At 28.8% G+C, this 18,089-nt stretch overlaps 1 protein-coding gene across 2 annotated transcripts in view; it reads right to left on the bottom strand.

Annotated features, from left to right (window-relative positions):
• LOC111416111 (apterous) overlaps positions 1 to 17,472 on the bottom strand; it is a 143,160-nt gene extending 125,688 nt beyond the window's left edge. For both annotated transcript variants that reach the window (XM_023048062.2, XM_023048063.2), the window contains exon 1: positions 16,934 to 17,472. In XM_023048062.2, coding sequence (XP_022903830.2) covers positions 16,934 to 16,981 — 48 coding nt within the window. In that variant the 5' untranslated portion in view covers positions 16,982 to 17,472. The remainder of the gene's footprint in view (positions 1 to 16,933) is intronic.
• Between the last annotated feature and the right edge of the window lie 617 nt (positions 17,473 to 18,089).

Here is an 18,089-nt window from a genome sequence, read left to right as displayed (position 1 = left end):
TGAAATGTTCACAAAACTTTGCGATTTTTTTCAAAATTTCCTTAATACAACCCATTACGATTTATATATCATTTTAAAGAGCAAACTTTCAGCTATAATTTAATACAAAGATTGTTACTTAATCTTCATAAAAAACCATCCCATGAATTTTTAACTGAAATTTAGCGTTTCTACAGTGAGATGTTATAAAAACTTTGCTATTCTTTTTCTCAAAATTTCTTTGAGTTAACCCAACATGGTCTATATACCATTGTAAAGAGCAAACTTTGAGGTTTAATTTGGTATAAAAATCGTTCCGCAATCTTCATAAATAATAATCCCAAAAAGTTTTTAATTTTTCACTGAAATACTGCGTTTCCAGATTAAGTGAAATGTTCACAAAACTTTGCGATTTTTTTCAAAATTTCCTTAATACAACCCATTACGATTTATATATCATTTTAAAGAGCAAACTTTCAGCTATAATTTAATACAAAGATTGTTACTTAATCTTCATAAATAACCATCCCATGAATTTTTAATTTTAAACTGAAATTTAGCGTTTCTACACTGAGATGTTATAAAAACTTTGTAATTCTTTTTCTCAAAATTTCTTTGAGTTAACCCAACATGGTCTATATACCATTGTAAAGAGCAAAGTTTGAGGTTTAATTTGGTATAAAAATCCTTTCGTAATCTTCATAAATAATAATCCCAGAAAGTTTTAATTTTTGACTGAAATACTGCGTTTCCAGACTAATAAGTCTAAAAATTTAAGTTTAGTAAAAATTTTCTTAATACAACCCACTATGATTTATATATCATGTTAAAGAGCAAACTTTTAACTACAATTTCATATAAAGACTGTTTCTTAATCTTTATAAATAACCATCCAATGAATTTTTTATTTTTGACCAAAATTTTGCGTTTCTACACTGAGATGCTATAACAACTTTGTAATTCTTTTTCTCGAAATTTCTTCAAGTTAACCCGATATGGTTTATACATCGTTTTAAAGAGCAATCTTTCAGGTTTAATTTGGTATAACAATCGTTTCGTAATCTTCATAAATAATCATCCCAGAAAGTTTTAATTTTTAACCGATATTCACAGTCTCTAGACAAAGCGAAATATTAAGAAAACTTTGCAGTTTCTTTTCTAATAATTTTCTTAACTTAACTTAATATGGTTTATATATCACTTTAAAGTGCAAACTTTCATCTATAAATTGATGTAAAAATCATTTCTTAATCTTCATAAATAATCACTCCAGGAATTTTTAATTTTTAACCGAAATTTAGCATTTCCAGATAAAGTGAAATATTAAGGAAACTTTGCAGTTTCTTTTCTAATAATTTTCTTAACTTAACGTAATATGGTTTATATATCATTTTAAAGTGCAAACTTTTAGCTATAATTTGATGTAAAAATCATTTCTTAATCTTCATAAATAATCACTCTAGGAATTTTTAATTTTTAACCGAAATTTAGCATTTTCAGACAAAGTGAAGTATTAAGAAAACTTTGCGATTCTTTTTCTAAAAGTTTCATTAACTTAACCTAATATGCTTCATATATCATTTTAAAGTGCAAACTTTCAGCTATAATTTAATGTAAAAATCATTTCTTAATCTTCATCAATAATCATCCCAAGATTTTTTTAATTTTTGACCTAAACTGAGTGTTTCCAGACATGAGAGTAGTCGCATCATCATTGTTAAAGATGAGAATCATTTATATTCTTTTAGTGTATCAATAGCTCTGATGCAAGCAACTATTTATAGACTTTTTCTTTCTATATTGGCTTTATCGATTCTTTCTTGCTGTGGCGAACAACTTCTATTAAAAGCCAGAATGGACCATTCCACCAAATTTGACGCAGCACAACTTTTCCGGGATCAATCTTTCTTCATATTATGTCGCTTTTTCTGCACAACTGTGTTATTTATGAAACGTTTCTCTCCAAGCATTTTTACAGAATACAATGTAATTCTTATAATATAAAATTTAAAAAGAAAGTTTTTTATTGGTAACAAAGTTAATTATTTTGATTGGTAATGACCTTATCATAATTTAAACGCAACAAGAATACTTTTACTTCGAGGTCGACTATTTGCCATTAAGCGTAAACAAACGATACGCTGCCGGGCCAAAACATTCGATAAGACTCGTTATCGTCTAACGGTCGAAAATTTTCTTACATAATAAACGATAACACATCTGGCGACCGAGAACGTATTTGTTTTGAAACAGCATTTTTCCTAGTTTCCCGATCTCAATATTATCTCGAAACAAGACAGCTTGGTGAACAAAAACAGTACTATTACTTTCGAAACTATCACTATCGATGCGTCATTGGGTCTATTAATAGTTAGAACTATTAAAATACATAGCAATTTGTTCTTTTAAGTTTATAATTAATTTCTGTTCTATCGATAGGTTTTATTCCACGTCAAGTTTTGCTAAACGAGTACTATTCCTAATACATAGTATAGTTGGTACAAACACTAATAGAAAACCATGAGAGGATAGCGAACAGGATACTTTATCCACTGCTGCCGCTTCAACTGGTATGAAACGCAACAACCAGTAGCAATAAATACCAATGGCAATAGTCGTAAATCGCGCAGAAATCCCCCCAGCAGCAGGAACAGCAGCCGACGTATTTCCACATGCGATCGCCGCGGCTCAATATAATCCTTTAGAATAAATAAATTAGAAGGGGGCTCTCCTCCGGGCAGCAGCAGCATTACCATACCTAATAGCGCATGTCCGAGTCTGCGCCCCATGTTATTACCGCAGAAGATGTCATCATTCATCGAGAATTCTAGCCATCTAAAATCATCTCACCAACGAGTGTGAACGTTGGTGAAGGATTATGTTTTAAAACTGCAATTTTGTTTTGTTGCCAAAGACGACTTACGCGACGAAAGCTTTTAATAGCGGATTACGAAATGAACGAGAATCGTTTATTAAGCTTTCAACTCGAGTATTAAGCTTTTCGCGATTATTATTACCGAGAGAAGGATTGAATTCCGATTGTAATAATAATAATAATATATTAGATGTTTAAATTCAAAAATGTATTTTTAGTTTTAAACACAAATACCTTATCTAAGGTAGGTATTAGCTGAGTGTGTAATGAAAAAAAAAAGTTGAAAAAAAAGAAATAAGGCGTTCGTTAAGGATAACAGGCGCAGCACAGGTTGTGGAAAAACGGAAAGCGAAACGGGTCAATCAGATATGAACGGACGGCAGGCATTTTCGACAAAAACTTCGTTAGCGTCGCCAGGCACAGCGCCGTGCACATATCGAGGTTACGCGCGTTCCGACTTAAAAATTGCCCCCTCATAACGAGCCGCTCGTTGCGAATGCATTCCATTGGCGGCGATGCTCTCATCTGTTTTGTTCAAAACGAACTGAACGAAAAGAACAAATAGGTTGGAAAAGAAATGCTAGGAAAAAGTGTTGAGAAGCGCGACCTTGCTTCTTCTTCGGTTCGTTTCCGTAATTAAAATGGTTTAAGAAAAGAAAAAGTTTCGCTGTCATTTAGGCAGTTATTGCGACGTACTTTCGTATTTAATTAGATGTAAGGTTGCAATATCTTTATAAGTTTGCAATATCTCTATAAGGTTGCATTATACAATTTGAAAAAGTCCGTAATGTAACGGATATAGGGGTAAAATAAAATCATTATATGAAAAAAATCACTGAAACGGGTCTGAAGATTTAAATTTTTTGTAAATATCACACATATTAATATTGACCCCTACAGTACAGTCAATATTAATATTGCTTACATAAGAAAATTTTCGCGAAAAATTACTTAAAAGTTTAACTACTTCAAATTTGTTAACATGATAAAAATAGCAATACAATTCTTTAAGTGTAAACGAAGAAAAATATAGCTCAATTAAATTTTGTACTTTTTTATTGGTTTATTCTTAAATTCGGCTTGACAAGTTTCGACTTACGTCATCCTCAGAAGCGTGGTTAATTCAAAAATCATAGTTTAAAAAACGCCGAATTTAAGAATAAACCGGTAAAAAAGTACAAAATTTAATTTATTTATATTTTCTTCTTTACATTTAATATAATACTGTTAAAATGGATTACACAATCAATATTGATCAATATAATTTTTCTTCTTCCGATTGTTAGTAACGCATTTCAAACTCCTTGTGAATTTTTTTCTGTGTATTTAAATTAACACATGTCTATAAATTTAGTACGACGTTTCGAGCGTAATATTCGCCCATCCTCAGGTACTTGACACTACAAAAGATTAAATTACTATAACCTATCTCGTTATCTCAATTAAAATTTAAACAACATACAACACAAAAATTCTTTAAGACAAACAACATCAAAATCTAAGCATAAAAATATAACATTTTATTTTTTTACATACCATCAATGGAGTATTTATTATTTTTTATTTTAATTTTAATTCATTTATTACATGTGGAAACTTCTCCTTATGTTGGAGTTGTGTTTCACATTGAATTTAACCATGTGGTTTGGTTTTCATGTAAAAGTCGTCGAAATTGTCGAAGAAAAGCTGTTTTTGATTGTATTATACCTCGACTCCTCCGCATGTCTCTAATTTTTATAATTTTTGATTTCTCATGTTAAATAGATAACTCATCTATTATTTTGGCATACAGAGTACCTATCTTTCTCGTATCTGATTTAAAATTTACTGTTTTGTTTATATTCTTATTTATAAATACTGCTTCTAAATTTTTCCTATTAAATGTATTTTTTTCGCTGCTGACTTTTTATTGCATGTTGGCACAATGCTGTTTTATTTGTTGTTTTCAAACTGTTTACATCATATTGGTGTTGTTTTAAACGTTTGTGCAGATGTTGTTTTGATCCCATGTAAAATTTGTTACAGTCCTCACATGCGAGTTGATAAATTGTATTTATTTTATCCATAGGTTTTATTTTGTCTTTCATATTAGTCATAATTTTGTAATTTATTAGTAATTTATCGATTATATTGTGCGAATTTTATTTCATTTATCTCATACTTCTTAAAAATGTCTGTTCTTTTATCAGTCATTTTAGGTATATATTTGATTTTATGATATTTTATTTGAGTAACATTGTCCATTTTTTCTTGTTGTGTATTATCATTCTCGGTTGTTTGTGTGTTGTTGTTTTTCTTATTTTCATTCATGTAATTTGTAATCAATAGTTATTTCTTGTTTGTTTGTTTCTTATTATCAATTTTTATGTTTCTCTCTCGTAAATTATATTGACGATTCTTTTTGGTAGTTGGTTTATTATTGGTGTTATTTATATTGATGTTAAAGCGACCAACGCTTTGATTTTAAATTTTATTATATATTTTATACCAAGCTTTATTTATTAACATCTTAGGATAATCATTTTCTATCAAAATATCAAAAATTCTTGTTTTTATATCTCTAATGAATGGTTTATCAGTAAATGTTATAGCTCTCCTAATTAAGTTCTCCATGGTATTCAAAATTTTTGATTTTGGATGATTACTCAAGTAATGTAATGTCCTATTGCTTGATATTTCTTTTTTATACCAAGATGTGTATATTTTATTATCACTATAATTTATCAACATTTATCAAGAAAAATTACATAAAATAAAAACCTTTACAAGAAAAAGAATATATAAAGAAATATTGATCAATTTTCTAAGTGCCAAAAAATGATTTAGTAAGTAGTTCACCTCCTTGATGCAACATTTCCTGATCGAAAACTGCTTAGCTTATTAGTATGGTAAGCCTAGCTGTGACTAAATTTAAAAAGCATGGACATCTTCGAGATGTCTGGAAGTCTGCCCGACCAAATGTTTCAGGGGAGGTTCAACAAAAGGTGGTTTCGGCTGGGCAAGGAATTTTGACATTAGTAAATCAACAGTTCATGAAATTTTAAAAACCGCTCAATATCATTCCTATAAAGTAGTGATGGAACGGAATAGTGATTTTGCGAAAAGCCGGATATTCGGCATCCCCTTCAGCCGGATATCCGATTATCCGGCATATCTATCCGGCCATTATGGTTATAACTTCTGGTACATTTTTGAAGTGATACCCTACATTGCCACATTATTGCGATATATGAATAAAAATACAATAAAATTATTTAGATTCAAGATACAAAATGAACTTTTTTGATGCTGATTTAACTCACGAAGCAACTCTAAAAAGAGGATACTTTAATTAATAATTGGCGACATTTCCACAAGAAAATGGCAACATCGAAAATTTTATCAAAACTTAAAATATTGTTTTCTCAAAAACTAAAAGTTATTTTTCAAAACGGGTTGGTTCATTGGAAAGAGGACACTTTTATTAACACTTTGGGAAATTTTCATTCTCATATTCCAAGAAATGGATTTTATACGAATTTTTAAAACTTAATGGGCGGAAATTGCAAAATTCGAAAAAATTGTCGATTATTTCAAAAATTTATTTCTCAAGAACTAAAAGTGGTTTTTCAAAACGGTTTTTTGCATTAACAAGAGGATACTTTAATTAAGAATTGGTGATATTTCCACAAGGATCTCTCAAGAAATTAATTTTATAGCGAATTTTGAAAATTATCGATGAAAATTGCAACATTGAAAATTTTATCAAAACTTCAAATATTGTTTTTTCAAAAACTAAAAGTTATTTTTCAAAACGGGTTGGTTCATTGGAAAGAGGACACTTTTATTAACACTTTGGCAAGTTTTCATACTCATATTCCAAGAAAAGGATTTTATACGAATTTTTAAAACTTAATCGGCGGAAATTGCAAAATTCGAAAAAATTGTCGATTATTTGAAAAATTTATTTCTCAAGAACTAAAAGTGATTTTTCAAAACGGTTTTTTGCATTAAAAAGAGGATACTTTAATTAATAATTGGTGATATTTCCACAAGGATCCTTCAAGAAATTAATTTTATAGCGAATTTTGAAAATTGCAACATGGAAAATTTTATCAAAACTTCAAATATTGTTTTCTCAAAAACTAAAAGTTATTTTTCAAAACGGGTTGGTTTATTGGAAAGAGCACACTTTTATTAACACTTCGGAAAATTTTCATACTCATATTCCAAGAAACAAATTTTATACGAATTTTTAAAACTTAATCGACGGAAATTGCAAAATTCGAAAGGAATGGCAATTACTTCAAAAATTTATTTCTCAAGAACTAAAAGTGACTTTTCAAAACAGCTTTTTGCATTAAAAAGAGGATACTTTAATTAATAATTGATGATATTTCCACAAGGATCCTTCAAAAAATTAATATTATAGCAAATTTTGAAAATTATGGATGAAAATTGCAACATTGAAAATTTTATCAAAACTTCCACTCCTGTTTTCTGAAAAACTAAAACTTATTTTGCAAAACGGGTTGGTTCATTGGAAAGAGGACACTTTTATTAACACTTTGGAAAATTTTCATACTCATATTCCAAGAAACGGATTTTATACGAATTTTTAAAACTTAATCGGCGGAAATTTCAAAATTCGAAAAAATTGGCAATTATTTCAAAAATTTATTTCTCAAGAACTAAAAGTGATTTTCCAAAACGGCTTTTTGCATTAAAAAGAGGATACTTTAGTTAATAATTGGTGATATTTCCACAAGGATCTTTCAAGAAATTAATTTTATAGCGAATTTTGAAAATTATCAATGAAACATCGAAAATTTTATCAAAACTTCAAATATTGTTTTCTCAAAAACTAAAAGTGATTTTTCAAAACGGTTTTTTGCATTAAAAAGAGCATACTTTAATTAATAATCAAAAGTGATATAGAACTAACACCAGACCAAGAAATAGAAACATTCGGATTTAGCTGCACGTATCTCAATGAATGATTCCGAATGATTCTAGTTCTAGGTCTTGTGCTAGTTCTAGTGATAATGCTAGTGTAAAACTATTACTAACTTTATTATTATTATTATAATCAACATTGATTGTTAGTATAACACACATTTGAATTTTAGATCAATTAAATTACTGATTTTGTCTTTAATAAGTGTTAGAACTGAAAATGTTTCAACCACTTTTCGCTGCAAATCGTTGTTGGAATTATTCAAACGCTTTCTTAGCAACACTGACTCATACGAATTTTTACATAATTATTGAAAATTATTCGTCATTCTCTTAACACAATTTTACATGATAGTTTTTAGCTTTTTTAACACGATATTAATTATAACCTAACTTCCTTTATTTTTAATAAATCTTACAAATAAATAAGACTTTAAGACAATAGATCTCCATTTGAGTGTGTTGAAACATGTTGAAATAAACGAAAATTAATATGATATGGAATTGACTCTAGACAAACGTTATTGATGTATGTTTTTAATGTCAAGTTTTAGAAAAACCTAAGTTTTAAAAAATAGTGGAGTTAATTTTTGCCTGTAATTAGGTGTATCTACATGATCAGTTTGCACCAGATACTTTAGAATGGACCCGAAATAATATATCCATAATTAAATCAAACTTACCTGTGAGCATTTCCTAGGTACAAAGCAGGAATCTTCAAAATCTCATATTTGTCATTAGGTTCATTAGAGGATAACTCAAAAATTAAACCGATAGAGAAAAGTGGCATGGAAGAAAATGGTTTAGGTTGAACTCAAAATAATTTATCCATAACCAACTTAAATTTAGTTCTGACCATTTCCTTGATGCAAAGCATAGTTTCCCTAGATTTCAAAATTGAAGATTGTTGTTATAAAAAATAATCATATTTCAAAAATTAAAAACCAATGGCAAATTACATTATTTATAAATATTGTTCATAATGAAATAAAGAATCATAATCCATAACTATCTCAAACTTAGTTAGCACCATATCTTAGGTATAAAGCAAGAATCCTAAAAATCGCAAAATGAGCGATGTTTGTCATTGAGGTTGATAACTCAAAAACTAATGGCAATAAAGAAAAGCGGCATAGATAAAAATTGTTTCGAATTAACTCAAAATAATATGTTCATGATTATCTCAAACTTATCTTGGACCATTTTCTAGATATAAAGCAAGTATTCTCTTCATGTCAAAATTGAGGTACTTTATCATAACAATCGGTCATAACTAAAAAATTAAATGACAATGGCGAATTACATTATTTATAAATATTGTTCATAATGAACTAAAGAATCATAATCCATAACTATCTCAAACTTAGTTAGCACCATTTCTTAGGTATAAAGCAAGTATCCTAAAAATCCCAAAATGAGCGATATTTGTCATTGAGGTTGACAACTCAAAAACTAATGGTAATAGAGAAAAGCGGCAAAGATAAAAACTGTTTGGAATTAACTCAAAATATTATGTTCATAACTATCTCAAACTTATCTCTGACCATTTCCTAGATACAAAGCAAGTATTCTCTTAATGTCAAAACTTATCATAACAATCAGTCGTAACTCAAAAATTAAATGCCAATGGCAAATTATATTAAGTATAAATATTGTTCATAACGCATCAAAAAATGTAAATCCATAATCTCCATCTCAAACCTAGTTGACATAATTTCCTAGGTACAAAGCAAAAATTTTCAAAATATGAAAAGGTGCGATATTTCTCATCGCAATCGAGGTTAACCATTTTTAAACGTAGATGAACGATGAACAAGTTCATAATTATACATATATATTAATTTTATTAAGTTGATTTAAGAGTCAGCTTCGCATTTATTATGTTGCGAGCAACTTATCTGATGAATATTTCCAGCTATTAACTAATCAGTGCGTTTAAAAGCGCGGTAGCTACGGAAATAATTTCAAGGTTAAATAAAGCAGATTGTAAAATTAGTCGATCAAGTTAGTTTAACAAATAGAATACAATTTCTTTGAATAAAATATAATTCATTTTCATAAAAAATTAAAAAATATCGCATTCGAAAAGAATGATGGACGATTTACAAAGTACTTTTCAGATTAAAGCAAAGACATCTGGAATCCAAAGAACGAGAAAAGGCAATATTAACTTCTTGTTTCGGATTAGCGCAATAACAGTTATGGCTTTAATGTCTTCTTTGGTATATCTTGGTATGCCATCAAGATAAACATGATTTTTTTTTAATCTAACGTATTGGATTAGATAAGATACATTTTAAAGAAATTAAAGTTTTTACTTATGGGTAAAACTTATTTTGCAATACCTCCCACGTTTTCACTACTTCTTACATAGTTGTGTATTCCAAGTGGGAACGGTTTTAAAATAAAAATGAAAAAAAAAACCTGCACGCAATCGACTTTAGTTTTAAAGGCTCTCTTTCTCGTCGAGAACCTCGCGCTCGAAACGTTTGATATTTCCTTTTTCGATAATGTCCCGTCGAGTAAACGGGTGGCATAAAATCGAGGGGGGTTTTTTATCGTTTCTCGAAAGGTTAGAAAAGTTATCGACAGTTTTCATGTGGGTGTGTATCATTTATTACCAAGATACAATTTCTAATTGATTTTAGATTTCATTTCTGTATTTAATTTTATTTATAAACAAGATTGTGATTCAAAACTTTTAATATTATCAACGTTTTAATCTTAAATTTGTCCACATAGTAACAAGTGTTTGAAAAGATCAACTTTTTTCGGTTGACACTTGATACGGTTAAAAAAATTCTTCGTAGAATTACGAAAGGAATACTTCTTGTTGCTTCTTTTTTTCTTTTAACGTTTTAACCGTAACCAGAAGTAGCCCAATTTCGTTCTCGTTTCGTAATCGCGGGTAGTCTCATAAATTAGGCATGCTGAATAAATTACCGTCCGCTTTAATCCGTCTAATTTTCAAGGAGGAGGACGTCGAAGAAACGACTCATTTCCTTCTTCCCCAATTACAAAATCATAAATTAACACGTAACATAATTTTTTTTTGGTATATTTTTTTTTCTGGAAATTGTTATTTCTTTTGATGTGTATACACAAGTTGAGTTGGTGACCCCGGAGTTGGCTCTCCGTAATCTCATCCAGACGGATCACACGGTGACCCATGGAAAGAGGGGCCGAGCACACAAACACAAAAAAACAACGAAGCCGCCGATATCGGCAGAGTCTTCTAAATATAGACGATGGAACGTGGAAGAACGGGGGCGCGAGGAGAAGCTTTTCCTCTTCTTCCATCGAGAAGAAACGTTGTCGTCGTACCGTCTCTTCTTTCTTTCTCTCTTTTTTTCTTTAAACTACATAACCTATACAGACGAACACTTTCAACTGATTACGGAACGTATAAATAAAACAGATAACAAAAACGACCTCCACAAACGAACCTAAACTTCCAATCATCATCATCATCATCATCAAAAAGTGATCACTTACAACCACCACACTGTATTTTCGGGATCGGATTGAGTAATTTAAGGTGATTAAAAGATTCGTTATTTAACTTTTACTTCTTTTACGATCGATTTAGGCATCGAATTTCGATTTACATTAAAAAAAAGCGTGAATCTGAACCAGATAAGAAAGTATTTTAAGCGTACGTTGAATCATTTGGGTTTATCTCAAATTAACAAATATAAGGGGGAAAGTCCTTATTCTACAACGACTACAAATTGTGTAAGAAAATCTCGATAAATACGACATTTTTTGTTATTATTGTTTTTCATTAAACTAGGATAAGAAATGATTCATTGGAAGATAATTTGAAATATAATTAAGAGGTGGTGAAAACAGTGACTTAATCCAATTAAAATTTTCTGATAAATTTAAAGATTAATTTGTTGCTATGTATATTTAGATGGAATTAAATCGAATTTTAGAATAATATTGATCACATCAATCTTCGTTCAGAAGATATTTACTGTATAAATCTTAATTTTTAAAAAGAACTCCAACATTGATGGATTTAAAAGGGAATATCTCCAAAAGGAAAGCCTCTACAAAAATTTATTTTTTAACAAGATACTCTTCTTAGAATTTTAAAACATGATTTCTACTAATCAGGGGATGAAAAAATAAGTTTTCTGTAAAAAAAATGATGTTTTTATTCACTTTTATGGATGGTGCTTATTAATAATCATTTTTGTAGAAATTCGTATGAGTTGATCGTGTAAAGAAATAATTGGTAAATCGAAATGAAAGAATAACATTTTTTCATATTTCATATTTTCATAGTCTTATTTTTGCAAAAAATTATAACATTGACCGATTTAAACTAAAATATGTATGGAATGAAAGCTATTATCTTTATTTTCGATTTTAATTCTATTTTTCTACAAGATAACAAACTTAGAATTTCGAAATATCTTAACGGATTTGAATAACAAGAAATAAAGTTTTATTTCAAAAAATTGACATTTTTATTTATATTATCAAATGGTATTTATTAATAATTATCTTTGGAGAGATTTATTTAAGTTGATTATGCAAAGAAATGATTGCTAAATCGAAAAGGAAGAATAACATTTTTTCATATCAACCTTCGTTCTTGAGATATTTGCCTTAAAAGTCTCAATTTTTGAAAAAAACTACAACATTGATCGATTTAAACGAAAATATCTCTGGAATGAAAGCCAATACGATAAAATACTGCTCTTTATTTTCGATTTTAATTTTATTTTTCTATAAGATAATAATTTAGAAATTTGAAAAAAATCATCTCAGCGAAGTAGAGGATGAAGAAATAAAAGTTTACCATAAAAAATTAACATTTTTAATCATTTTTTAGGATGGTGTTTATTAATAATCATATTTGCAGAAATTCGGTTAAGTTGATTGTGTAAAAAAATGATTACTAAATCGAAAAAGAAGAATAACATTTTATCATATCGATCTTCGTTCTTGAGATATTTGCCTTAAAAGTCTTAATTTTTGCAAAAAACTGGAACATGAACAGATTAAAAAGAGATTATCTTTAGAATGAAAGCTAATGCGATAAAATACTGTTGTTTATTTTCGATTTTAATTTTATTTTTCTATAAGATAATAATCTAAAAATTTGAAAAAAATCATCTCAGCGAAGTAGAGGATGAAGAAATAAAAGTTTACCACAAGAAATTAACATTTTTAATCACTTTTTAGGATGGTGTTTATTAATAATCATATTTAGAGAAATTCGGTTAAGTTGATTGTGTAAAAAAATGATTACTAAATTGAAAAAGAAGAATAACATTTTTTCATATCGATCTTCGTTCTTGAGATATTTGCCTTAAAAGTCTTAATTTTTGCAAAAAACTCGAACATAAACAGATTAAAAAGGGATTATCTTTAGAATGAAAGCTAATGCGATAAAATACTGTTCTTTATTTTCGATTTTAATTTTATTTTTCTATAAGATAATGATCTAAGAATTTGAAAAAAAACCATCTCAGCGAAGTAGAGGATGAAGAAATAAAAGTTTACCACAAAAAATTAACATTTTTAATCACTTTTTAGGATGGTGTTTATTAATAATCATATTTGGAGAAATTCGGTTAAGTTGATTGTGTAAAAAAATGATTACTAAATCGAAAAAGAAGTATAATATTTTATCATATCGATCTTCGTTCTTGAGATATTTGCCTTAAAACTCTTAATTTTTGCAAAAAACTCGAACATGAACAGATTAAAAAGAGATTATCTTTAGAATGAAAGCTAATGCGATAAAATACTGTTGTTTATTTTCGATTTTAATTTTATTTTTCTATAAGATAATAATCTAAAAATTTGAAAAAAATCATCTCAGCGAAGTAGAGGATGAAGAAATAAAAGTTTACCATAAAAAATTAACATTTTTAATCACTTTTTAGGATGGTGTTTATTAATAAGCATATTTGGAGAAATTCGGTTAAGTTGATTGTGTAAAAAAATGATTACTAAATTGAAAAAGAAGAACAACATTTTTTCATATCGATCTTCGTTCTTGAGATATTTGCCTTAAAAGTGTTAATTTTTGCAAAAAACTCGAACATGAACAGATTAAAAGCAGATTATCTTTAGAATGAAAGCTAATGCGATAAAATACTGCTCTTTATTTTCGATTTTAATTTTATTTTTCTATAAGATAATGATCTAAGAATTTGAAAAAAAAAACATCTCAGCGAAGTAGAGGATGAAGAAATAAAAGTTTACCATAAAAATTAACATTTTTAATTACTTTTTAGGATGGTGTTTATTAATAACCATATTTGGAGAATTTCGGTTAAGTTGATTGTGTAAAAAAATGATTACTAAATCGAAAAAGAAGTACAACATTTTTTCATATCGATCTTCGTTCTTGAGATATTTGCCTTAAAACTCTTAATTTTTGCAAAAAACTCGAACATGAACAGATTAAAAAGAGATTATCTTTAAAATGAAAGCCAATGCGATAAACTACTGCTCTTTATTTTCGATTTTAATTCTATTTTTGTATAAGATAATGATCTAGGAATTTGAAAAAAATCATCTCAGCGAAGTAGAGGATGAAGAAATAAAAGTTTACCATAAAAATTAACATTTTTAATCACTTTTTAGGATGGTGTTTATTAATAACCATATTTGGAGAAATTCGGTTAAGTTGATTGTGTAAAAAAATGATTACTCAATTGAAAAAGAAGAATAACATTTTTTCATATCAACGTTCATTCTTGAGATATTTGCTTTTAAAGTTTAAATTTTTAACAAAAACGCTAAGATTGGTCAATTTAAAACAGAATATCTCCTAAATGAAAGCCGACACGATTAAATATTGCTCTTTATTTTCGATTTTAATTTTATTTTTTTTCAAGATAATGGTCTTAGAATTCCAGAAAAATCATCCGTACGAAGAATAGGATGAAGAAAAGCTGATTTTTTAAGGTGTTGATGTAGTTGAGAGGTAATACCTCAAGAATGAAAACCCATAGGATAAAATAAAAGATGAAGAAAAAGAAGTAATGCTTCAAATAAGGGTGAAAATAATTAAAGGGAAACGTAAAGTTGCCTGTAATGTAAAGAGACTAGATGAAACAAAACATGAAGACGAAGGAGGAAGAAGATTGGAGGTGATATAAACGGAGAAGAAAGAGTATCCTTGGATATTTATAGAAATTTTATAAAAAATCATTTGATAATACATAAAAAAATCATAATTATTGGAAAGTATCTGAAAAAATCTCTGGAAAGTCTTGGAAAATATATTTAATATTCTCTTAAATTATTTAGAACCAAAAGATACTTTTCACTATGGTTAAGAATTGTTAAAAATTCCTGGGAAGCAGTAAAAATGATTGATTCCATAGAGGTACATTAAAATTCCATGAAAATTCTAAAAAATCATTTTAACAACTATCGGGAATTTTTAAATATCTTTAACTGACTTTAGCAATGTCAAAGTGATCCAAATGGGACAGCGTTGGGTGTTTTGGATGGCATGTTTATGAGTGACATGGAGATCAGCACCCTTTTTGGCAGATGTTGTACACGTGTGTATTGATTGGTACACACCATTTTAAAGAATACATTTCAAGCTCTAATTTAAAGCAAAAATTATTGCTTAACCTTTATAAATAAAGTCAGAGCAATTTTTAAAATTTTTACAATTTTTTCTTATTCCTTCATAATCAATCAAAATTTTAGACTTGTACACATTCCATCATTCTAGCTATCTTTTTCATGACATCATTAATCATAATACATCATTTTAAAGAAGCGATTTCAAGCTTTAATTTAAGCTTATACTCATTTCTTAAAGTTTAGAAATAAAGTAGGAGTGATTTTTTAATTTTTCTTAATTTCCTTAATTCTTTTCTTAATTAGTCCATAGGTTTGATATTTACATTTTCGACCGTAACTTTTTAAGTAATTATGGATTATGACACATCATTTTAAAAAAGACAACTCAAGCTTTATTTTAATCTAAAAATTATTTTTCTATCTTCACAAACAAATTCAGAGCGATTCAAAATTTTACACTTTTTGATCTTATTGTTAGATCATTTTGGCCATCTTTTTCAAATAATCATCAACTATAATATATCATTTTAAAGAAGAAATTTCTTCTGATTCAATTTTTATATTTAAATCAAACAATGAATATTTAGTACACCAAAACAACATTAAAATAAATAAATCAGTTTAATTGAAACCATATTTTTAATGAAAAAGTTAATGAAACAACATTCATGAAATTGAAAATTCGAAAACTTCTCATTAAAACTGCAAATGATTTTTTTTAAAACAAAAAATACGATGTACATAAAACATATTTATTATTAATATATATTTAGTCTGCATAGTTTTGTTGGAAATTTAGGAGAATCCCAAATATTTGCATACCACAAATAATTATCTATTGTATATGACTTTTATGTCGATTTATTCTATTAGTAATTTAACCTTTTAATGGCAATAAATTGGTATTTTTGGATATGGTTTAATAATAATATTAATAATAGATGTTAATCGGCGATTATGGTTTTATAAATAGTGACTGTCTGGTAAATTTATTTACCGAATTGGCAACGAGTCAAAATATTTACTACGCACGTGAATTCAAAAAATGAATCCTTTTTGTTTTTCAAATTCTTAAGGAATAACATCTTTATTTTATTATTATTTAGCTTCCAGAGACTTGTTTAGCTTTTAATGTTTAATTTCCTTTTTATCTATTTCGTTCGTTTCGAATACAACCACCACATATAAATGCAAATATTTATGATAACTAAATACTTTACCTAAGTATTTTGTTATAGATAACCAAATTCCTTCAACTTGTATTATGTCAAATGTTGTAAAGACTGATTTACTTATTTTCAGTGCCCAATTAAAAAGTTGAAGTATTATAAGAGGCAACGAAATGAAAAATAAATAGAGTTTGCAAAATGTATTAAATCCTTACAATAAAACCTGATTATAAGTGTATTGCATAAGTTTTCTTTAGAAAATGCCTTTCTATTGACCAACGAGGTCAATGTTTAAGATGCAGATAGTAAGATTATTTTGTAAACAAACTTTGTTGTCGGCCCGGTTCAATTAATTTATTAATACTAATTGTTTCAAAATAATGTTGCTTAATTAAATACGTACCCAATGCATCCCGGGTGTGCATGAAGTCCCCTCTTCAAACACTCCCATCTGCAGCTCGGAAAAACCCGGTAAAGTCGCTATATCAACCACAACCCCCCTCAAATCCCAAAATTCACCACAATTATAAAAATAAATTTATTTAAACCAAAAACTTAAATCCGCAAAACCAAAATAAACAACAACAACCGAAAAAATCCACAAAACTTCACTTTTGTCTCCAATAATTTTTCAGTACAAAAAAACTTTTTCTTATACACTTCTTATGCTTTTCTTCAGATTCACCTCCGATTCTGTTCAATTTTTTTTTGTTGTTATTATCACAGCGTCGATTTTGTTTATAACCTTTTCGAAACAAACGAGATTTATTTGAAAACTTATTTTCGTTTGGATTGTATTAATTATTGTTAGTTATTGGGGTTAATACACAGAGAAGAACGAAATAGTTGCGACCGCGAAAACACATTTCGGTGCGCGAGTTCCACCGTCAGTCGTCGGTTAACAACCGTTTCTACGTCCGCGCGGTACAACCGTCCGAAGGCGGATGGATGGTTGGCGGCCCCAGCAGCGGCGGCGTGTGGCGTTTCGAGCCACGCCTCCGAATAGGGGGGCCCCAGAGGACGACAACTACGCGGGCTCGTCGTGGGACGGACACGGAAAACCCAGCAGGAATAACAGCAGTAGTAGTAGGAGAAGAGACGCTATCGATATCAACAGGAACCGCGCCTTCAAAATAAATTTTTCTCAAAAAATACATAAACTTATTTCAAATATACTACTTATCTTGCATTAAATTATCTTGAATATTTTTATTCCGAAAGTGATCATCAAATTGCTGCTTCTCGGCTTTAATTGAAATATATATATGATTTTATCTGATTAAGCCGAGGTTGCTTGCGGCCGAGGCGCTACAATTAGTATCATATCAAATTGCTGCGCCAACCATAATTACGAAACTACTATGCACTTGCACTGTCCCACATAAAATGTGACATAGCCTAATAGTACAGGCATTGGGTAGTTTTGCAAAGGAAAAATTTGCTTGGAAAAAGGTGACATCCTTAGGATAACCCTAAGTTTTCGACCGTCTTAAGAGACGCACGGCTAAACGGAATGTTTCTAGTTCTAGATCTAGTGGTAGTTCTATTTTTCGTTCAAT

The sequence above is a fragment of the Onthophagus taurus genome, chromosome 1 (assembly GCF_036711975.1).
Source record: "Onthophagus taurus isolate NC chromosome 1, IU_Otau_3.0, whole genome shotgun sequence".
NCBI classification, from domain to species: domain Eukaryota; kingdom Metazoa; phylum Arthropoda; class Insecta; order Coleoptera; family Scarabaeidae; genus Onthophagus; species Onthophagus taurus.
This window is presented reverse-complemented; position numbering and strand designations above follow the sequence as displayed.